The sequence below is a fragment of the Diadema setosum genome, chromosome 10, assembly GCF_964275005.1.
Source record: "Diadema setosum chromosome 10, eeDiaSeto1, whole genome shotgun sequence".
Classification (NCBI taxonomy): domain Eukaryota; kingdom Metazoa; phylum Echinodermata; class Echinoidea; order Diadematoida; family Diadematidae; genus Diadema; species Diadema setosum.
Window position 1 is genome coordinate 24,316,400 of NC_092694.1, and position 24,816 is coordinate 24,341,215.

Genomic DNA, 24,816 nt, shown 5'->3' on the forward strand with positions numbered 1-24,816 from the left:
GTCAACCTCTTCGGTGCAACACTTCCACTTTCATGGTCCAGTTACCTTTTACAACAAGACTTAAAGTTCTATGGACTGCTATTGTGCATGTATGTGTTCGTGTTTGACATTTCAACTCTTAACGTTAAGAATTGAGAAAAATCAAAATGTACTGGAACTTTGACTTTGACTTCAGCTGAGTTATGACGAGCGTTGAGGCTTTACTGCAAGTGTAAATGAGTTTCAAGTTGAACTTTCAACACTTTGATTCAGACATTTGGCCGATTTTGAAGTATTGACCTGTATCTAACGTTACACTGATTGCACAAGCCAGAAAGAGAATCGCAGTGGATCCACATGTAAGTATGGCTATATTTTTCATACATATATACAAATTGTAGACTTCTAGGCCTACTTAGACCTACCCAACAATCCTCCAACCAAATAACAAAGATCTACTTGGACATTGTATAAAACAAATAGTGTATGGTCTTTACTCGTGCAATGGAACGAGATTTCGCACTCGGTGAAAGATGAGGCGCACTATTCAACTTGGCTTCGCCTCGTTGAATAGAACGCCTCTATCTTTCACCTCGTGGGAAATCTCGTAACATTGCACTCGTGACCATTCACTATTTGTATAATAACCAATCTTTCATGAATGTTGAATCCTACTGGAAACAGAAACATCAATAATCACAAATAATGATAATCAAAGCAGCCATCATGATATGTTTTGCCTAGTTTTCTTTATAATCTCATATATGAATGCATCACTGCTACATCCACATTCGATCAAGAACATGCGATGCCACTGCTTCTTTGCCCAGCATCTTTGACAGATTTACAAGGCAAAATGGCACCATGGCAGTCACCATTTTTTCTTCCACCTGCAGAATGCATTAATCTACTGGTACTCAAGATTTGATGGTAACCATGCAGTGATCACAGAACATCAATTAAAGCAGCCATCTTGTTTTCTTTTGTCTAGCTTTGTTTATAATCTCATATTGTACAAATGCATCATCACTACTTCCACATTGGATAAGGAACGTGTTGATGTCATTGTTATTTTGTCCGTCTGTAACAAATTTACAAGGTAAAGCAGCACCCGTGGCAGTCACCTTCTTTCTTCCACATGTATAATCACAGCTTTGCCTCCAAACTGTTATAGAACATTCACCAGGAAACTGAAACACTGCCTATTCCAATGCAAAGAGTAGATTTATATCATCTTGCAAAGACAATGACTCCTGAAAGAGTGTACTGCATTCCTGCACTGATGACAAAATGCAAGACAACTATGACCGGGAGCCTCTACCGTGGAACATGCACCACGAAGTATCCCGAGCTCAGTAGCTTTGTTTTTTTTTTTTTGTCTTTGCAAGGTTCACTGTTCCGTGCAGGCCACTTTGGAGATCGAGGATCATTCCTGAATATCTGAATCCGGTGTCAAATTTTGTTCTTGCTGGCAGAAGTCACAAGACAACATTGTCCATCTGTTCACAGTGACAACAGATTTGCCATTCGCTACATGAAGTCGTCCTCAAGATCCTCTTCCGTGTTGTTTGCGTTCGATGTCATGTTCTCCTCCCTCATTAGTGACTTGTAACTCCTGGATGACACAACATCATGAGAGAAAACAGGAATGAACTAGACTCGGAATTTGTCAAGACTGACAAATTAGGTGATCCGATTTTTTTTAAATCAATGATTCGAGTTTTCACCTGAGATTAGGGACATTGGTCGTGTGATGTTTGGATTCTCATTTTGAAAAGGGAGTCAGACCTGCCATCTTGGGTACCGAATTCCGTATACACTATCAAAGATGCAGAATGAAGTATATTTGACCTTTGACCCCACTTTGCACCCCAAAATGTCATCTGAGTAAAAAGTGGTTATTTTGTGAAATGATTCTTGTAACATGGTCTCTGCGTGTGCAAAATATGGGAAAGATAAGACATATATTCACCAAGATACAGGATGAAACATTTATGACCTTTGACCCTAATTTACATACCCAAGATGGTGTCTGATCAAGTAGTTGTTATTTTATGAAATAATGTACGTGACATGAACTAAACATGTGCAAAATATTGGGCTGATAGATCTTGTTTTTCTTGAGTTATTGTAAAGAAAGTTGCAAAAAGAAAAGAATATCTCAGTACATCGAAGATAAGCTTTAATATCAACCAAGTTTTTGGACGTAATCCCGACACCGTATGAAAAAACGAAGGGCACACCACGATAGCCCAAAGTCTCAGCTACAACATACTAAAATATGGGAGAAATTCACCGAAGCGTTAGTGAGCTAGAGCTCGATAAAGACAGTCATGTCAGTTTTCATTTCTAGAAAAACTGGACTCCCATAGAGATAACACGTAAACTGGTCAAATTTGACAAGATTACATTCAATCCATTTTTACTAGGTGATGCCGTCATCCAATCAAAATGTTGTTATTACATTTATGAAAGACCATTTAATAAGCTACAACATACTGAAATCTGGTTGAAAATTGGCAAAGGATAAGTGAGATACGCTCGAGTGAACTTGAAATTTGATGACGTCATTTTGAAAATTTACTTTTTTTATTTTATTAAGAAATTTGATATCTTTGAATCATTTTTCCAGCATCGCCAACCCATAAATTGACATGTACAACTCATCAGCTTTCAGAATATGTAAAGAAAATGGGGGGTCACCGTCCATCCTGACGAGTAAAATCGGATTCAAAATTGGCGGTTTTTTGGCATTGTTGCACTGTATATCGCCATTGACGCGCGCGCGGAATTTCAACTTTGACGGGTCCGTATGACGTCATATTGAGTCGGATTGACTTGAAACTTGGTAGAAATATTCCTTGACATTTCAGTCATCCGATAAGTGTGAAAAAATGGGAAATTTCTATTGCATATGAGCTGTGCGTGCGTATATGTGCGCGCGCGTACGCGTCCGTCCATTTTTTTCAATTTTTCAAAAAATGCTCCAAATGGTCTGAAACGTGTCCAAAAAAAATTTGAGCTCGATTTGAGCATACAAATATTTCAACGCGCGCGTACGCGCACGTTTTAAGAGAAAATATGAATTTTGAGAATATGAGTCGAATGCGCTTAACTTGAAATATATATGACGTAAATTTCATTGAAAAATTCCATTCCATTGATGAGATATGATTGAGAATGTGTTTTCATATAATGACGTCATAGTGACGTCACGGTCGACTGATCACTATGATTTTATTAGACCCGTCGTCTTCGGGACATGATACATATATGGTATAAGTTTGAAATTGATAGGAAGAACACTTTCTGAGCTAACCGATACACAACTTTTGCGGAGAAAGAAGAAGAAAAAGACGAAGAAGAAGGACAAAGAATCAGTACAGATACAGAAGGTGATCCGAGAGGATACTCGGATCACCTAATAAGCAAACTTATGGAATTAAAATAGTCTATTTTCACATAGACAGCAGTTTGCTTGTTCCTTCTGTACTTTTATTTCTTTCATTTGCCCAAACACTCTCTCTTTTTCATGTTTCTTCCACCTAGATGCATTACTCATCATAATGAGGATCACTCCTTATTCTTAAAAGGAATTTCACTGTTGACTGTAACTAGAAAAAGAAGTCCAAGTCAGCAGTAAGAGTTCTATCAAAATAAGACAAAACTAAAGAAAGTTTATAATATAGAATTAAAGTTTAACATCTTTTGTGAAACTTTCTTCTCTATGCCATCCACACGTGCAAATAAGAAAAGGAAAAAATCATTGTCCAAGTACTATTTGATAAGCAGAATAATCTTGCTAATGTTATTTATAAAAAAAAAAAAGCCCAACAAGAACAGCAGTAGATATTCAACACACACAAAATGTAAGCAGACTGACGGGAGATTTGTGAGGTTATGACATTTTTGACATTTGACTTTGAGAGCTGTCACTTTCTGGGAAAACAGGTGTACTGTATTATTTTTTATCATACACGTGTATTGTGATGAGACTTTCAATGTTCTGCTTCTTTGATGTTTATTTCATTATCACGCAGGCAAACTATGATTATCATGGAGTGGATTTTCTTTTGATAACAAAACCCTTAAAACCAATGTAACACCTGAACAGTTACTTCACAATGATTACACAGTTAATAGCAAAGAAAAAAACATACAGTTAAACTTGCCTAAGTCGACATCGCATATGTCGAATAATCGCGCAAGTCGATAATCTTAAAAAGTCCCGATTTTTCCCCATTGACTTACGTGTATTAATTCACTCACAAGTCGAATTTTTTAAGTCGAATACTCGCTTAAGTCAATGAAATTCCAAGAACACTTTCACGGAAAAACCATTGAATTTACTGTGCCTAAGTCGAATAAGATTTTATTGTGTAATAAATCACTGTCAAAATCACGAGACGCCAGTTTTTGTTTACATACAGTATGTACCAAAAGAAACTGCGTAAATAAACATTAACGTTTCATTAACGTAAGCGGTTTCACCTGTTATCGTTAGTAACACAAACTAGCGATCGGGAAAATTAACGTTTGTAGCAACGATGAGTAACGATCCCTAGCACAAATTAACGATGTTTCGTTAACATTAACGATAGGTAACGCAAGAACTCACGCGAGATTTTGGTTTTGTAACGAGACCTGGTGAAAGGACGACGTTGCCCCTGCCGAGTGTAGCGATCTATATATCTATATATTTAGCGGAGTCTTTTCGCGAATCGAATCACGATTTCGCGAATGGTTAATCTGCGACCGGGGTCACCAAAAACGCACGCCGGGCCACCAAAAAAGCCGGATGTTTGCCTCCCGTTTTGGAAATGAAGCGGTAACAATCGGCTCCATAAGATGCTGAATAAATGTCAGATGTTTGCTCTTTTAATTTTGGAAATGGATAACGGTAATATTCGATTCCGTATAATACTAAAATAAATGTCGGATGTTTGCTTATACTTTTGGAAATGAATAATGGTGAGATTCAGTTCCGTACGGTGCTGAAATTAATGTCAGATATTTGATTTTGCGTTCGGAAATGAATAAGGATAAAAAAAGTATCCGGAAGATGCTGAAATAAATGTCAAATGTTTGCTTTGACGTTCGGATATGAAAAATAATGATATTCAACTCCATACGATGATAAAATAAATGCCGGATGTTTACTTTTACATTCGAAAGTAAATAACAATTACATTCAGCTCCGGATGATGCTAAAGTAAATGTCGAATTATCCCTTTGACGTTCGGAAATGAATAACAATGATAATCAACTTCGTACGATGATGAAATACATGTCGGATGTTTACTTTTACGTTCGAAAGTAAATAACATTAACATTCAGCTCCGGAAGATGCTAAAGTAAATGTTGAATTATCCCTTTGACGTTCGGAAGTGAATAGCAGTAACATTCTGCTCCATAATTAAGATGCTAAAATAAATATCAGACATTTGCTATTTAACATTTCGAAATGAATACAATGTAACAATAACATTCATCTGCGTTTGATGGTAAAGTAAATGTCGATGTCTTCCTTGACGTTCGAATATGAATAACAGTATAACATTCGGCTCCTTACGATGCTGAAATAATTGTCAGATGATTCATTTCCTTTTCGAAAGTGGACAGCAGTAACAACTTCTGAATTTGGAGATCGAATAACGGTAATATTCTGCTCCGTTATACGATGCTAAAATAAGTAACAGATTGTTTCTTTTACATTTGGAAATAATTAACGGTATCAATCAGCTCATTTAGATGATGAAATAAAAAGCGGATATTTGCTTTCACGTTCAAAAATGAATAAGGATGATATTCAGCTCCGTAAGATCCTAGAATGAATGTCGGTTGCTTGTTTTTACGTTTGAAAATGATTAACGGCAACATTCGGCTCCGGAAGGTGTTAAAATACTTGTAAATGGTGGATGATTGCTTTTACAATCAGAAATAAATAACGGTAACTTTCGGACCGAACGTAGGACCGATTTAGTTTTGCTTGGGTTTTTTTTTTTTTTTTGGGCCACCAAAAAATAAAAATCAATCATTTTGAGGCCACTAAAATAAAAGTTAGTGTGGAGCCCTGGCCTGCATACATGTGGATAAAGTGTCTTGCTGAAGGGCAAATATCGGGCACACCGCTCCAGCTCTCGGCTCCAGAGTAGACAACATACATGTACATTATATGTACGTGTGGTGTAACTTTAAGTCGATTTTTTTCGACTTACGTACAAGTCGAAACTCGCCTAAGTCGATGTGTTTTGCTCAGTCCCGAGAAGATCGACTTATGCGAGTTTAACTGTATACAGTGTAATGATGTTCTTAAGTTTGATTTGACAAAAAAGTATTATAACAGAGTAATTTTGTCATGTACGGTTGTTTGTAATCCCTTATATATAACAAGAAACATGATATGTCAAGGTATTTTTCAAGTTCCTTGATATAACGAGTTTCGACTATATTCCAAACTGCAAATTTAAACTGGCTAAAAGTGGTGTAAAGGAACAGATGACTTTGAAATGAAGGACATGAAAGAATGCTTGCCTAAGTTCTGCTTGCTCCTTTTTCTTCTTTAACATCTCCTCCTCTTGCTTCCTCTTTTCCTTCAGCTCCTTCTTTGCTTCTTCCCTCTCCTCGCGATCCCTTGCCTCCTTCTCTAGCCTCAGGTCCGGCTTCAGTTCCTTCTTCGTCTTGTTGAGTCTGTTCACGATCTCGCTTATTTTCTTTGCCACTTTTACCGTCCTAACCTGCAAAAAAATAAAAATAAAAATGATAACAAAAATAATAAAGATAATAAAATGCACCAATCTGTAGGGTGTCTGAAGGCCTCCATTGGGGATATCATTTGGCAATATTTAACCATACTGTATACGCTGTTATTTTCGCGTACAGATATTTTCGCGAATGAGGTCACAGACATTTGTGCGAGATGTTGTTTTCGCGAATTGACACAGAGATCTCTACAAGCGCACTACTACATATGTACCTTAGCATATGGTGACATTTTTGCATGTTGTTAAATTTGCGGTCCAACTGTGATTCGCGAAATTCGCGAAAATTAAACCCTCGCGAAAATAACAGCTTATACAGTATATATGTGCAAAGCACGTTTGAATAGCTTAACATACCAAAAATTTCATCAGCATTCAGTTATCCATCCAACGTGGCCTAGTTTACACCAGCAAGCCCACTCTGTAGTGATATGACTCAGTCCAGCAGGAAGACCATGGTGATATAATAGGAAACTGGTCTTCTTTGTCGACTGACTATTAGTTTCCAGACATCCACGTCAAGTGGCAAAGAAAGCACTCCAGCATTAGTGTCAATTGACAAACAACACATAGTAAGTGTTAGACTAGACCAAACTGGACTTTTACCCACCGTTTTGGTTTCTATGTTTGTATTCTATTCACATGCAACTTTTCTACCATTTAGGATCAAGCCTTGCCTAATTTGTATCTCACGGCATTGCTATTCATAGATGACTGTGGCAGCACTATGCTTGAGTGACTTGCATAATTTGTCATCTCATTGAAGTTTTGCAAGCATTAACCACATGCTATCAAATGGTTTAGCAAGTTATGAGGCACATTGTACATCCCTACAAGGACATTTATTTTAATAACCAAATAGTCTCCAGCTGCACTGGTCAGCTTCAGTCAAAATTTTGTTTTGCTTTGTTTTGTTCCATTTCTCAATGCTTGAAACCTATCATGAGTGGAAAATAAAATGAAGGGAATACTACAAACCTCTTTGGCCTTCTTGAAGCCCACTTGTCCAACAGCCATGTCCCCCGTCTTTTTGAGATTTTCCCAAGGAGTGTAGACCACAGCGATGTCATTCATTTTACTCCCTGAACAATGAAGGAAACAATAAGCCAGGGACAGAGGTCAGTTCATCTTTTGCACCGTTAGCCTTGATCTATTTTTTTTAAGGTTTCCTCAGGTTATGAGAATGGTATTGAACATGCTTACCGAAATGTCGAGAATCAGTAGGTTCTCTTCAGTACCACACTCACATCCCAGAATGAATACATGGTGTATACTGAAACCATCAACACCCAAATAGCCCCAATATGCCTAATATTCCTACATAATGATCTCTTCTAAATTGCCACATGTCTTGAGCAAAGACTATAGCTTCAGCTAAACATTATTGATCCATTTTCATCATATTACAGGGCCAGCAATCATTTTTTTTTTTTTATCACTACAGAGTATGATCAATTGATGTGAATACTTTATACAGCATACGCTTGTATCTTCTGGAGTCATTTTGCAAGGCTTCATCACATAGCACATCCAACTGCACAAATACAAGGTTTAAGACCATCGAGCTCTGAATGTTATGCTAGTTGCGCTAGACATGGTAAGTCTGCAATCAAAGGCCAAGAGTGGCACACAGGTCAAATGAAGAACACTGCTACATAGGATGTCAGGCTGCTTGGCATGTACATGTACACTTGTATCAGCATCTCTATCAAAGTTTACTTTGCCTACTCTTTCCACCTGAACAACTACCTTGTATACTATTTGCTTTCACCAGCTGAGCGCAGTCCTCTAACACTGATCCGGGTATGTCGTCCATCGTCTGGCCTTTTTTTAACCTCAGGTACACATGGGCAGAGGAGAGCTTGTCCACATGAAACCTGGAAAATGAGGAAAATCATTGCTCACCTTTAAAAGCTGTAACATTAGAGTCAAGATATCACAGTCAATGGTGCATACTGTTAACCCTAACTTACCTAGGGGGGGCATAATGGCCCCCCCTTAACACTTCGCGCGACATCTCCGCAACGCGAGAACGCATCCACATGGCGATTCATGACAATTTACCTTGAAGCCTTGCGCAACTTTTGCGATGTCCAGGTACGCGATTTCAAAGTTACCCAACATTATGTAAGTGCATGTCAGACTGAAAATTGCTCAAAAACATGATTTTGTGTACAAAACCAATGCAAATCAGGTTTCTATCTGAAATTCATAATTGTATCATTATTTTTACTTTTAGTGATTGAAAACAATTAATTTTATGTTTCTTATGATTGAAATAGTGTTGCCAATGATTCCCATTGAAAAAATAATAAAAAACAAAAAGTAAAAAAACAGAGAAATACATAAATTATAAAAACAATAAAATAGATAAGAAATTAAAATCGATACCAATTTTTTCTTGACCTAAATTAAATCAGAATTCACCAGAGTCCTCAAGTAAAAAATTTTGAAGTTTGAGGCTTTATTTAATGATTTCCAGCCAAATTCTAATTTTATGCATAAATTAACATAATTAATTCATATCAAATAATATTAATTCATATAAAATAACATAAAGCAATTTATTGAAATTTAACGACACAGCCCTATAGATTGCGTCATGAGTGACATGTGTGCCAATTTTTGTAATGAATGCGCGAATCGCGGCTCAGATCATAAGGGGGGGGGGGCATTCATACCCCCCCCCAGGACTTTAAGCTCACAAAATAGCCCAGATTCTTCCTTTGAACTTATAGCTACATACATGTTGGTCAGAGCCTCTTTTTCAGTCTTTATCTTAATAATATATGTCACTTTAATGTAATTAATGGCATAAAGATTTCCCTTTCGCTTTGCTTGCTTATACTTTTTCATATCATTGTTATAGTCTTTGTCACTTTTTTCAGATTGTGATCTTGTATCTGCATTGTAGAAATGAAAGTGACCACTTTAATCTCATTGAAATGGCAACTTGACTAAGGTTTCTAGATAAATCTGTTATGCATTTTGCAGGGGGATACAAATCAAACATCAGAGAATTTGTCTTGAGACACTTGGTACAAATATCTACATTTTGTATCGTCACTGCAATATAAACAAACAACCAACCAAATAAATAATTATAGCATATCATGATACAGTTATCTTTTATTATGATTTTATTCTTTAAAATCTTCATCTATTTGGAATGAATAAGGCTGAGATGAAATAAGGCAAATTTCCTTTGTGAAGGACTGAAATGTGATAAAATTTGATACAGATTTTGGAACAAACCAGGACGAATATTATGCTTTTACCTGCTGTAGGTTTACTCTGGAAGTTTTGTTTGTTTGTTTGTTTGTTTGTTTTTTGTTTTTGTTTTCCATGAAGCCACACTGTTTGCTAAATTTGCTCTCCTGTTTGCCCATTCTTGGTGGCTGTATGCATCCTGGTTTCAGCAAGAAAACAGATTTGTGAACATTTGGTCTGCAATATTAAAATGTCTTGCTGACGATTCGTACATAGTTAGTAGCGCAGGGCAACTTCGGTTTTACACCTACCACACATCTTCAGGGAAGCCATATTTGATGAGCTCTTCATCTGTAAGAGTGAGAGAGAGAGAGCGACAGATACAAAATGTAGAAAGATAATATATGGAAGACATTAAAATACATTTGCATTATCGTTATTTATTTCATATTTCATGAGAGGTTTCTCATTATCTTACTTAGGAATGTTATAAACCTGAATCCTTCCCTCAACCAGTACTGTACAGTCCCTTTAATGTACTGTTATCTTCCACTGACAGAGGGCAATATTGATAATTACCCAAGTTACTGTCCTGTGTTCACTGAGTGGCATGCATGTTGGAGTGCTTTCTTTTCTGATTGGCACAGATTGAATTGTCAATGAAAAAGGATAAAAATCTAATTTCCCTAATCCCAACTGTGTTAACATGGCCTGCCTGTTAGACTGACGTACATTGCTTCACCGGTGTGGGCTTGCTAATCTACAAACAAGGTAAGGAAGGATTACCGGCTGCTGATGAAAAAGCTTGGCATGCTTAGCATTCTGCAGTAGAAAGTGAAGGTGGAGAAATCAGTGTTTACTGACTAGTTGAATTTGAACTTACTTTCATACTTGTCCTCTCCCACGTAGATTGTGTATGGTGGCGATACAACTGTACATTTAAAAAAAAGAAAAAAAAAAAAAAGGAATCAGCAGAAAATCAAAAGCTTTACATTCAATTACTTCAATTCATTTGGTTCTGTGATTAGCTTGCACTGAATTAATCATAAAGGTTGTGAAAAAGACATGATTGTCTTCTTCATTAATTGGTTATTTTTACATCATGTTTCCAGTTTTGTTACATCAAGTTTATAACATATTTCACACAGAATTAATTTTTGTTGGTCACATCTTTCTTATACAGGCAACTTGTTTGCAATACATACTCTAATACATACATTAATTATACATATGACACGTGTGCATTGCAATGCAATTCACTGTAAAAGTCTAAAACATATCTCCTGAACTTCGCAAAATGTATTGTGCGCATACAACATGCATTTTGATGCAATGTGTATTATAAAAGATGTTTTCCCTTATAATTACAAAAATATGTAACTTTAGATTCTATATCATTTGATCTAGACTTTGGATATCATTTTCCATCAGTGAGATTAGTAAAAAATACCTGAAACTTACTATTGCACTATAGTATAGGAAATCTTATTACATTAGGTCTAAGTTTCAAAGTAAAAATAAAAGGGGGGGGGGAATAATGTTAAATAAAACAGCAAGAAAACTAGATCTCACTACATTCTATACATGTGCTGTGCTGGTGGCAATCAGCATTTGTGGTGATCTAGTGATGGTAGAAGCAATTTACCAGCTATGCTTTCACCATGATTGCTCGTCTTTGGACCTTGAATACATCAGTCATCACTTTACATGATTTAGTTATCAAAATCAACTTAAGAGTCTATTTAATTCATTATTTTTGTGTGAGTTTGCATGTTTTTAAAAAGTCATGTCTATCAAAAAGATGTATGTTTGTTCCGGTTTTATCTGTACATATGGCATTTGCATGTATACATGTACATCTAATGTTAGTTGGGTTTTCAAGTAGAATTTCAGACTAGAGAAATAAAATTTTGGCAAAATTTTCCACAAAATTGCAACATGGATTAGTCTCTCACAGCACAGCCATAGGACAGCTCGACAGGCATGGGGCAATTGAACTGCACAGTGCAAGGACAAGGTTATGCAGCTGTCATTTGTATGACGCACCTCTTGACCCCCGGGAAATGTGCGTCATGGTCGCGTCAAGTACCACCAATTTGATGACGCGTGGTGCCGTCACGGGAGCAAAATGTCCGTCACAATACTGACCCATTATGTGCGTCATAGTCGGTCATTTAACCAGAGTGTGTCAAAAGGTTCGTTAATGGGACCGTCATGTAATTTTGCGAGGCTTCTTGCATGGGGCATGGTATCCCTCCGTAACATCTAAAACAAACTCGCGATCGCGAGTCGGCCGAATTCACCGGCTCCTGGAAACGCGAAAATGACACAATTTTCAATCAGTTTTATTATAACATACTGATACTCACTTCATTCTCGTATGTCTTCTTTTTCTATCTGATGTCAGACTAAAGGTCTTTTCAGAAAGTTTGAGTACAAATTTGCTCCAAAACCACACTACCAAACACGATTTGTGATTAAAATCATCACATACAGCCCGCGGCATCGCGAAGCTCGCTATCCTTCAATCGCATTCACTGTAGTGTAGCATCGACCGTCGACCGTGGAACCTGCAGCAAAACCACGTGCGTGATGTCGACCATGTGGTACATGTATACATACAGTACACGCGTACGTACGTATACAGAAGGCGAGGCATGGCAGAGGCCAGGCCCCAAAACACATACAAACGATTATGGAACTAACATTACTGAGAGTCTATTAAAACCTGCATTAACTTAAAATAGTAAATTCTATTTAAACACTAGCCATATAAACCATGTACCTAACTTGGGTTTAATAAGGTTCGTGTTTAAAGGGCGGGTCTTTTAATTTTATAATGCATGATCATATGAAAATACTGTGTCAATACTATTAGAAATCGCATATACTTTTCTTCAAAGAGATCTGTGAACTTCAAAAAACTCAGTTGAAATCGCCTAAATCGCTCATTTTTCGGGTAGTCGGGAACGCCCCCAGAAAAAGCAAGGACCGGTCACGTGCCTTGTCAGGTGACACTGTGACGCACCAACAGGAACTCATAGTGCGACTGTCTCGCCTAAACTGTACTTCACAGTGCAGGGATCTTGTGTACCGGGGTATTTGTAGGAAAGTTGGAGAAAGTATTTCAAGAAAATGCCGAGGAAGTGTGCCGTCATCACCGCAGCAAAGACACAAAAGATGGGGTGTAAGTCTGCACAACTTCCCTAAAGATGACGCTACTCGAAAAAATTGGGTTCGTTGAGAATCATTTGCTGACGCGAGCCCAGTGGGATAGGTCCCTTCTACTACGATGTACATTACTACGCACTAGGTTGTACAGCCTCGTATGGAGTGATCGCTTGTAGTGGAGCTAAGTAGTGCTGTATACTCGGCTAGGATTTGCGCCCAAAAAGAGGATCCTGCAGCCCATCCAAGCTGGAAAATGGAAGCCAAACTCATCGTCAGAGAGCTGAAAAACAAAGCGGATCAGCAGTTCTGAAGCTGGATCAGAGAAAGCGGGTATGTTTTGCCACTGTGTAGACGACTCTTATTATACAGTAGCTATCGTACATGTACCGTAACTATACACAGCCCAGTCGCTGCAATAATCGCGACAGGGTTCGCACGGCGTCTGGTCGGCCTATAATTGTTGTATCACTACTAACAGTTTCACGGTTTCGATAGGTTGATAAGCTTCGTCTGTAGCGTTTTGAGTGGAACATCACTCAATGTCAGTAAAATTAAGATCATGGAGGGATTTTAATGTACTAGTATAAGTCAAGTTGTGTGCTCATTAAATCGTACTATACTATGAAGTGAACACCTCTAACGTTCAATACCAGACCTAAAATTTATCGAAGATTAGTAAGACATTCACTACAACACAGTTACATCGGTACCTGCATGTAGCTATCGATTCTAGATACCACGTAGTACTTGCATGGGCATATGGGGTCAACAGTTACCAACTGAGACCGCGTACCAGCCAGCCAGCCGGGCTGGCTGGCTCTGTATATTTTCATCGCTGCTACATTAGAAGGCTTATCAATCATACATATTCAGTAACAGTTAATTCTATGACTCTGACTTCTGCTATGACAGCCTTGCTTCCCCATTGAGCTCTAAAACTTGTAGCCGAATGGTTGGATGGTGTGTTCCAAAACATATTATTAGATTGAATTGATCCAGGACTGGCCATTATTGTTTGTCTTCACTTGCCCATAAGGCAAGTGAAATCTTCAATGTCCATTTTTTTTTCTTGCCCCAAAATGTTGCTTATATTAGTTGACTAATGTAATGCGATTTCATATTTTACATGTGGAAAAAAAAAGTCACTTTCCTATCAGACAAGGAACTGTCTGCAGTCAGTTATTTTCAGTTGTCATCATTACAATTTCACTTGCCCTGGTTATGTGGGGAAGTACCGGTACTAATGGCAGTCATTATTTGTGATTACCGGTATTTGTTTTTCCCAAGAGTTCCTACATGCATCTAGTTAACCACATTCTTGCAGGCCTACATAGACAATTGAAAAAAAAATTCAATTCCTCTCTGTGCCATTATTACATGTACTTACAGGGTTCATCTGGCAGCATTGCACTACAGTGTACTACACAAATTCTGACAGGCAGTGAGCTCGATAAGAGGTGCAACAGGAGATCTGCTCTACCGGATTGTGAAGACGAACAATCCTGGCTCTTCTAGCGTGAAGGTTCGTAAAGAACAGCGTAGATATTTTATGCAATATTGGAAGAAAATGAATTCACATTACTCAGAGGAAAATATTAGAATGGCACAATTTGTCAACTACACATTTTATTATTTGTTTGTCTCTGTAGAAGCATGGCTTTCTTGACCACTGAGTACACATAAAATGATCAATTTTAAAAGGTCTAGCTATACATTTTCTCTTTTTGGGGGGTGGGGGGGGGGGGGCAGGTCTTATGCCTGTTCCACTAATCAGAAGTCATAGAAGGGAGGCAGTCAGTTGTCCATTCTGAAGACCAACACTCCACCTGCCATGACCAATGGCTACTTATGCATTCTCAAGTCAAGTCTTTGCATTGAGGAGGGCAAACCCCAATTTTTATATGAATTTGCAAAGATTTTTGATGTCATTATCAAAGTGTTGGTGTCTGTTCATGACACCTCAAGAAATGTGTTGCTAAAAACCAGTGCAAACAACTTAATTCCATATCTATTTTGTGTGTCCCTTTGTTTCTTTCTGTTGAATTATCTACAGCACAGGTTGATAATGTCCTTTCTGCTGTTGTGGAGTACAATGACAAAACTCCTGCACCCTGCCAGCCTTCAACGCCTCCCCTTGTGAATGCCTTTGAGTATCATCCAAGGGAGGAAGTTATTGAACATCAAAGGAGACAATTTGCACAGTCTGGCAAATGATCTGATGGGTTCAGGAATCCTTGCAATTGAGATTGAAGTTCATACAATGTATTCAATACATGATACTGTGCAAATAGTGTTTAATTGTTGCAGAATGATGTTTCAGAAGACTATTTTCATCTGTTCTTCTGTCAGATGGTAGATACAAACACTCAAAATTTTGTTACACATACCCTGCATTCTTATACCTTCTATTCATGAGTGATCATTTAAAGACAAGATAAGATCACTGTTGTATTGTGTCTGTATAACGTGTATGTTGCATTTCATCACAAACAATATGATGCCAACTTGATTTAGTGTTTCAAAGATCATTTATTTGCCAGTTGAATATTGTCCTTTTAATAGCAAAATCACAATTCATTTACAATACAACAGTCATGTGGATACAAAAGGAAAACTGTATTTTTTTTTTGATGTTTGAAGCATACATGGCCATTTTTATGGACAGATGAGCTTGCATGCTAACACAATTCTCTAGAGATATTCAGTGTTGTAATGGCAAGTTTAGAAGATTTCTACATGAATGCTGTCCCACACTATGATTTTACCATTGAATGTTTGCTGTTAAGATTAGAGCTCACTCTTATGATCAAATATTAATATCTCTGACAAGGTAATTTAGAATAAAATGTGTATGCATTATAGAACACAACACACTCAAAAAGAGATGGAGAAAAAAATTGTAGTTTTGGGAAGGAATGCAATAATTTACTCTTGGTATATGATTCACAAATTTATGAAAAAGGAGCACAAGATGTGTGTCTGTAAGGCATTAGCATTTTATATAGGCCCTAATCTTCATCTGACATGTTGAAGCAGACTGGGGCCCTGTTACTCAAGTTCTGAGACTTGGAATGCCTCCACAGGGGGGGGGGGGGGGGGGGAGGACCAAATTCATAATGCAATGCTAAGTCTAGTTGGGGAATTATTCTGTTGATTTCTATAATGGTTCTCCATACATAATCATTGAAGTCAAGCATTAAAAGTTAAATAAGCATTGTTTTTTTATGAATATGGTGTAAGGTCTCTTTATGAAAGAACAGTTGCAAGGTCACTCAGTTTAAGAAAATTTGGTATGAATTGATCTTGCTATGACTGGGACTCAGACATTCATAATCATTCATATCACATCTGCATGCAGAGGTACTTTTGAAAACGTGCACACAAGCAAACACCCACATGCACATAGATTATGCTCACATACATTCACACATTTTTACACATTTTAAAATATTGTGTGAAAGATTGAATAACATCACTCACCTGTACTGTTTTGTATATTTACATGTGCAATACATGTATTATGTTATCCTGAATTTGAGTTCTGTAATTTCACTGATAGATTTATGTATGAGGAATAAAATCACAAAGCTTTTGATTTAATGTTACATGAGAATGTCTCATAGTATTGATATGAAATATACAGTATGTACATATATGTGCAAAAGATAACTCTTCTGGGCTGATTTGATTTCAAATGTGGATGTCACTCATGCATGCTTGACTGACCAGCTGCCATTGTTCCAGTGGAATAAATCCCATTTTGTTCCAACATTAGGATATGGAGATAACACACTGGTAGGGTTTTACAATCTCATTCCTGTAAAGTACACTCCCCCATCTTTTCCTCATTCCCTGTGACTAATTTTCTTTAGTCTCCTATCTATACACACATCAACACACACACACACACACACACACACACACACACACACACCTTTTGCCATACTACATACATACCCACAAATACTTTCAATCAGGCATCATTGGAACATCCCACCAATATGCAAATTACATACAGCCAGATGTACAATTTCAGAGAAATCTTACGCAAATACATTGTATGTGCATATCTATGAGGGGATATCCATTCCATGAAGGGGGCATCAGACAAACATAGGGCAAAGATATCAATGATATATTAGTCCTATGTGTGTCTGATGTTGGTGTGTGTTTGTGCATGTTTGTATCTGATATGCCAGGCCTGGGTATGCATGAGTGTACTGAGGGTGTGTGTATATGTGTATGTTTTTGCATTTTCATGGGTCTGTATGAAGCTAATCTATTTCTTTTTGTATATAAGGATAAATTTACACTACTGGTACATGTACTGTATTACTACAACTACAAATGTATGTATAGAAAACACAACACACTTTTTTTTTCCATTTGCTCACAAAATATAATTAGTGTAATCAGCTGGAAGGAATGTTTGACAAATGTATACTGGTTCATGACAGAACATTACTATATGAGCCAGTTACATTCCAGTTCAATGAGTTTGTAACTAGACTTGGTCCTGTTCTCTAAATAGAGGCTGTGAAGCTATTGCCGGAAAGGCCACAGCATCTTAATTGTATCAGATCATTATCTATTTCTTCTGACCATGACTGACAACATAGCTGTTCAACGTGTCAATTCTAAACAATCAAAATTATCTTCACTTGTATCAATGTATGGTTGTGAAAGTGTGATTTTCCAATTGCTAAAACATGCAGTAGGTCTACATTACAAAAGAGAGAGGGAGAGCATAGCAAGAGTAAGAATTGAGACAAGAGTGCATTTGACATGCAGTCGAACCTTGTTATAATGAGGTCAATGGGACCAGAGATATCACCCCCATATATATTAAGATCTTGTTATTACTACAGTTTGTCATATCAGTGCTTATAATATTGAGGTTCCACTGAACATGCATCAATAAATTACAACAAAATAATACATGATCATTTGTACAGAGAGGCTGAAGTCCAACAGCATGTTTCCCAGCTGTGTGCCTTGATGAGTGGGTGTTGGAAGCTGCATATCATCAGTATGACGACATAATGGACAAGGTGTCTGACAAAGTATGCATGTGACTTTCGCAATGTACAAACTTATCTGATGCATTTCTACAACCACGTTCCCGTTAAGCAGATCGCAATGTGACAAGTCACATTCTACACCCAATATCAGTGCTGCATATACAGTCTTATTACAGCCTATGCAAAATGAAAACGTGTCACTCTTTCTGATGGATAAGTTTATCACATTTTCCTCACAGCAGACGATGGCAGTAGGACTCTCACATTTTGGCCCACAAATTTCCAGCATCATCTCACCAGTTGCCGGTGTATGCAACATGTCTTGATCACCTGATATAGAAACAAAAGTGAAACGAAATGGAATGCAAAAGGAGTAAAGTTTGATAATCCTTTTATATGACATCATGTGTTCATCTAGAAATTTATCTTGAGAATAGGATTTAAATTAGACAATGTGAATGGGACCCATGGAGTATGGTAGTCATTATTTTGGGTACCTGGTACAACTGTATAATGGCAGCATGAAATAATAATAATAATAATAATAATAATAATAATAATAATAATAGTGTAATAATTGACAGTGCTTATACAGCGCATAACACAAAGTGATAATGTCCCTATGCACTCAAGAAATAAAAAATGAAAAAATTATACAAATATATCCTACAAGGCTACATGTACTTTTGCATTATCTACGAAGACAGGTCCAATATATTTGAATAAATTACTGGAGTGCAGGACTGAAATCACACATGGTGAATTAGATATTGCATTCTTTTGATGGGTGCAAATGCAAATTGGCAGTATAAACAGCATATTGTCAAGGGAATATATATAAAATGGCAAATTTGCATTATTTCAGAAGAAAAATTGAAAAATTTGACAAACAATCTCACTCATTATCTGTGGCATCCGTTCTGGCACCTTCTCCATACTGTTGAGCATATTGGTGATAAGCAGCTTCCAACACCCATTCACCAAGGCAAACGGTGGAAAATCCTGGGTGTGCTGTTATACAGTTTATTTGAGCATCTGCATGTCGGCCGGTCGTTGTACTGCTCGACCTCCTCTAAGACCGGGTCAGCCTTGTGACAGCACAATGACTCCCGTGTTGTAGGCATTGGCACACAGTTCCCACATTGGCACCTGAAGAAAAAAATACAGGTAAATTCAGGTTTACTTGTTGTGTAACTTAATTAGTTTTAGTCATGTACACGTAGTACTGAGCTGCCACACAATGATAAATTGAGACCAATCCTTCAAGTTCAACATGCCAACTATTGCCACAGAGATTTACATCTACATGATCTACACCAGCCTCTTCAGTACTTTAGTCTTTAGTGACTTTACTGTCTTGTCCACACATTCCAAATACGTAGCAGTAAGTCAATAAGCAGTAACTAACTGTGGCATTGGTAAAAACTTGTACGTTGTAGAGAGTCTAGAGTATTATTACAACTTACAAGCAGCAGTTTTGTACTTCCAACATTTGTGACTTATACTTTTTTTTCTGGCCTATAGATATACTACTAAAATAAGTGAGATACTAAGGTTATATAGAATAATATAGACTCTCAAGTAGATAATTACCAATTGTTATTCCCCAATCTTGCGGGCTCGTTGTCATCACCCCGTCCCCTGAGCTTCCTCACCGCCGACTACTCCGGGGGCGGGAGGTGCAGCGTCTGGTTCATGCTATACGGGAGTAAACCCAATCGCTGTTGAGGCCGACCAACGCCAACAGCTGCTTCTCCTGCTTGATCGGGGATCTTCGTCCTCACCATCTCGCTCGACATCCGACTCTGACTCCCTCCCTGACTCACTCGAAACGGTAGCGGGGCATGAAATGGGCGACTCGATCTCGTCGTCTGAATCCATCATTTATTCACACGTATCTTAGAACTAGTAAGCTACACAGGTCAGCGACAGCTAGAGCTGCTAGCTAGAGCTGAGCTGAGGCGAGCGCTAGCGCTATAAGATACTCACGATCGATATAACATTCTAACATCTACCTACCTTTTGGATCGAGATATCGATATAAATTTAGACTGTTAACCAGTCACCCGTAACAATATGTCGTTACGACCTGCACACGCACTCACCAGTTGCAATGTACATTCAGCAGTTAAGAGGCTGTCACACACGCCTACTTGTCTTGTTTCTTGAAGGAAATGCTTAGTTTTTCCCAAAATGTAAACATGATCCGAAATGACAAATTATTATAGGTAAAATACTCGAAAAATGTCCGAGTCGCCATTAAGTCGCTTCTGGAATATATAAACAACAAATTTAAATCCTTTCTTGGGATGTGCTACTTGCAAAAATTGTGTATTTTGTGATTCAAAAGTAGAAAATCTATCTATCATTGACACGCTAGGGCAATGGTGAGAACTTCTTGCCTTCGCGGGGGGCTTCCTGTTGGTACGTCAAATCACTCTAGCCAATCAGCGGACAATTTTAGGGGGCGTTCCCACATTTGGGTGGTTTTAGAGCGATTTCTGACTACTGGTTACTTTTTAAAATCTAAAAATGTCGAAATCGTGTTAGTGGACCTGTATAGAGTCTTTGTAGCCCCAATGTTCATCCTAAAAGACCCGCCCTTTAAATAGGCAGGGGCTTCAATCAAGCTGTTTTCGAATCGGGGAAGGGGAGGCGGGAGGTTACGGAAAAAATTACTGTGGCCAGGCCGTAGTTTCGCGAAACTAGATAGTTTGCCATAGCAACGTGTATATCAAACACGCGTTTCTATGGGATGTCCATGAACTAGGGAACGGTTTAGAGAAATTCGAAGTCATTCGAGGTTGAAGTGGTTTTTTCCTACGCATTTTTTTTTTTTGTTGTTGTTGTTGTTCATATCTAAAAAATTCGATTTCTTAATTTTTTTCAACTGGTATTTGGGAGTCTTGTAATATATTTAAAATGTTGATAGAAATTTCTGAATATATTCAGAAAGTACGCCTAGGCGCCTACTGTTTGGATAAACGGTAAACATGCAGTCTACGTTCGATACGAAGAAATCATTACGTCTTTCACGAGGAAAAACATACAAAACAAACAAAAAACACCTACGAACGAATGTTGATAGCCAAAACTTTGATAAGTAATAAGCAGTTATCATGAGCGTGAACTGAAATTAATTGTCATGATTTTGTTGTCTAACCAGGTGATGACTGCATCTCATTGAACCTACTCGTAATGAATTTCTCTGGGCATACGAGACCTTTTAAGTATTTCTGGCTCAGTTGCATTTTTAATTGACTGATTAATCGATCTTTTTTTTATTGTTCAGGGAACATAAGATATTCGATCAAGTACATTATATTCGACTGTTTGATGTTTCCTACTATGCGCCAAAAGAAAGGCTATAGAATCACGATATCTTTGCAATGATTCCTTTAATTCAACTAATGAGCTGGTTCTTCGATCGATATTTCCATGATATTTACACGCTGTTTATTCCAATGCGCGCATTCTTTCGTCTGGCACGCCTGGGTGTGGCACCTGCTTTTGTGGAAATTTCCACAAGGGGAGAGGGGTGGGGTGTCAAGTTTCTTCGAGCCGAAGAGACTGCATGTAAAACAATCTCTTCGCTCTAATTTATTGTCATTCGTGCTTTCCCCTTATTCTTTGCTGATATTGAACATTTAGATTTAACTTTACGAAGGTTGGTAGCACGTGGTTCTATTTTGTTGTGAGGTGTATGTAATTTCTTTTTTTTTATCATTCTTGGAAAGGAAAAGAAGAGTAAGGGGGAAAGAAGAATAAGAGGGAAAGTAAAATGGAACGAACGGCACGTACGCTCAGCATTCACAGTAAGCCGTCTTTTTACACCAGCATAGTTATCATCATCACCATCAGACATCACTCGGACCATTTTAGCCTTTTCCTATCAACATTAAGAAAAATAAATAACAAATACAAAGTATCAACACCTCCCAACAACACAAATATTTAGAAAAGACAACACACGGCACACTACAGCGGCTGGTATCAAACTTCGTCGCTTCGATTCGAAAAAGTATTGCAGCAAAGCGGAGAAATCGCCGTTACGAAAATAGCAGTGCGAGACACTTGAAAGAATTTACGTCAAATACTTCAAAGTATAAAGGGAACGGATAAAGTGATATAAAATGGAAGAAATCGTACCAAACGATGTGTGAGAAACGACAGTGGAGAACGGTAAGTTTAGTAGTAGGCTTAGGCCCTAGCAACAGTTTACAGCACCGAAAGCTACGCGAAAATAAGGTGAAAATAAATACACATTGGAAACTCGGTATTGCGACACGATCCTTAGGATCAAGTCAATAAACGATACAAAACAAAGGAAATCAATTCATTTTGACCGGAAAATAGTTTGTTATAAGTATTCTGTTGTATGAGATCTCCTTTGATAGGCCGAGAAATACATCGAGCTTCCACGATACTCGGGGAAAGACAGTTCGAACGCTTTTCACCTGCACATACTGCAGTGCACATCAATACACAAACAGAAACTCACCTCTTCCTTGCAGAAAAATGATGCAATATAAACGTTACAAAAAACACACACAACACTCTAAAAATCATTTTATACTTGGGAGGCAAGGGACAAGCGGATGAAGAAGAAGAGAAAAAGAAGCAGACATTGCACAACGGAACGCTTCTACCCCGATTCGAATCGAAACAGGGTACTGGAGTGTAGTGGCAGCTGGCTACAGTGTGCAGCTAAGCTACTATACTAACGCTCCCCAGCCGCCCACAACATGGGGATACAGTACCACGGCGATCGAAGTAAACAGCCAGGGTCCGTCGGCGACAGGGATTCACGCGGGCAAAGTTCCGTTCGGTGTACACAGTTCGCAGGCAGCGAATTGCGTGAGCGCACACAGAGCTCTGCAGCATTCCAGTCTGGCACGTACTGCGAATAACATGTGCGTCAAGGGTCAGTCATTTTCACGAAGAGGTGCGTCACCATTTTGACTGGTTAATGCGTCAATGTCTCATAAAGGTGGGTCACTTTTTGTGACGGAGGGTACGTCATGGTACCTAAAAGGTATGACGCACATTGGTACTTTGACGCACCTATCCCGGGGGTCAAGAGGTGCGTCATACAAATGACAGCTGCATTAGCCCGACCAGACCCCACACTTGTGTACAGCGACAGGGCTGTGTATAGTTAGGACAAGGTTAACCGCAGCAGCGACCCCATACGGACAAATACGTACCGTAAAGCTGTTACTACGTTACAGCGTCCCGCACCGGGGTTAGGACAAGGTGTGACTGTTGTGCGAGTGCGATCTTCACTTCACGATCTACTGTAAATTATTAGATCTTCTAGATTTAATTATTAATTTACTGCACAAGCAATTTACCATATCCCATAATATGATTAATATCAGTGCCGGTGATGGCAGGGAAGCTCAACCTTAACCATATCAATTCACATCCTAGAATTCACCCCGTCGCGGGGTGCTGTATTCATAACACATTTGTCCGTATGCATGGTATGGGGTCGCTGCTGCGGTTATTCACATCCTTGAGTTGGGCCCATTTCTACACAGTATAGACTTATATATAGACTTCTAGAAACATAATTTTTGTAAAGAAACTGTAGATCTAGCTGTGTGTGTATGAGAGATGTAAATATTGTCATGTGTATTGCCATTCCTTGCGTAGAATTCTAACTTATCAGCTTCTTCACTTTAATACAGTTACAGATGGTACATAGACCCCTACGCTATTTTCAACAGGTGGGACTACAATGTTCTGTTTACCATCACACCTGTCCTGTCTTATGCCATCTAGTGCGGTCGCGGAATGTTTCGTCAAGAAAAACTGGAAACATCAACTGCAAATAAAGCCATAATTTCTTACCGTTACTGGTGAAATAGAAAACCATGATGACTGTACAGCATAAACTCTTCAATTAAGTCAGATGTAGGCCTACCAACGTGATGAGCAGAATGCTCCATTCAGCGACAGGAAGGGCGACGGAGTCAAGTCAACCTATGTACAAATCGCGCCGAGGTACAGGTAGAAAAACTCGACCCATACCGATAGCTTTTCTCACGGTCTCAAGGGAGGTACCACACCTCCCAAGCCGGTTATCTTTGTTATACAACGTGTAGCGGGGGCGGGGGTATACTGTACATGGTGATTCGTTACGACACTCTCTGTTTTTTATTTGAGATGTTCGTTTTGCTCCTTTTGTTGGAATGTATTTCTGTTTTGTCCCAATTTGGCACTTTCTTTCCACATTCTGTGCGTGCAGTGTCTAATGCCTGGATGAGCTGGAATGGTCTCAACGTGACCCCACAAAGTCCAAAGGCCATGTCTTTTTTCTCAGCATCCGTCCACCTCTACTTCACGCTCCAGGGTGAGTTACAGTATCACAATCAACCATAACCGAGTGAGAACGTAGATGAGGATAAACAAACAATTGGCCCAATTCTATGCCATAATAGGCCTAGGTCTATATATATACCGTTTTGTCTGATTTTTTTTTTCTTTTTCATATTATTTCTTGGGCGATGCGAGAAAACTTTTACACCCAATTCCATGGTTGGCGCCACATTGTCAAAAGTGTGTGTGTGTATGTGTGTGTGTATGTGGGGGAAGTATATATTTTGGGTTTCATCAGCTAAACAAGCAAAAAAAAAAAAAAAAAGGAGGGAAGGGGGAGAAAAGAAAAA

The 24,816-nt window shown here is 38.4% G+C and overlaps 1 protein-coding gene and 1 pseudogene across 1 annotated transcript; both read right to left on the bottom strand.

The window, feature by feature from the left end:
• Window positions 1-564: 564 nt before the first annotated feature.
• Window positions 565-24,111, bottom strand: LOC140234008 (coiled-coil domain-containing protein 25-like). The gene is made up of 7 exons (XM_072314091.1): window positions 23,999-24,111; window positions 10,834-10,881; window positions 10,262-10,301; window positions 8,490-8,617; window positions 7,719-7,822; window positions 6,514-6,716; window positions 565-1,594 (listed from the first exon to the last, which is right to left on the bottom strand). The coding sequence occupies exons 1-7, from the start codon at window positions 24,021-24,023 to the stop codon at window positions 1,510-1,512; spliced, it is 633 nt and encodes a 210-aa protein (XP_072170192.1). The 5' UTR covers window positions 24,024-24,111; the 3' UTR covers window positions 565-1,509.
• LOC140234287 (uncharacterized) lies at window positions 17,597-20,026 on the bottom strand (annotated as a pseudogene).
• Window positions 24,112-24,816: the final 705 nt, after the last annotated feature.

Bases quoted from the DNA above. Each gene is read 5' to 3' on its own strand.
- LOC140234008 (XM_072314091.1), bottom strand. From the start codon at position 24,023: ATGGTTTTCTATTTCACCAGTAACG. The intron at 10,302-10,833 runs GTAAGTTCAAAT...TCACTCTTACAG, and splicing joins GGGAGAGGACAAGTATGAAA to ATGAAGAGCTCATCAAATAT. The intron at 7,823-8,489 runs GTAGTTGTTCAG...TTCATTGTTCAG, and splicing joins GAAAGCAAATAGTATACAAG to GGAGTAAAATGAATGACATC.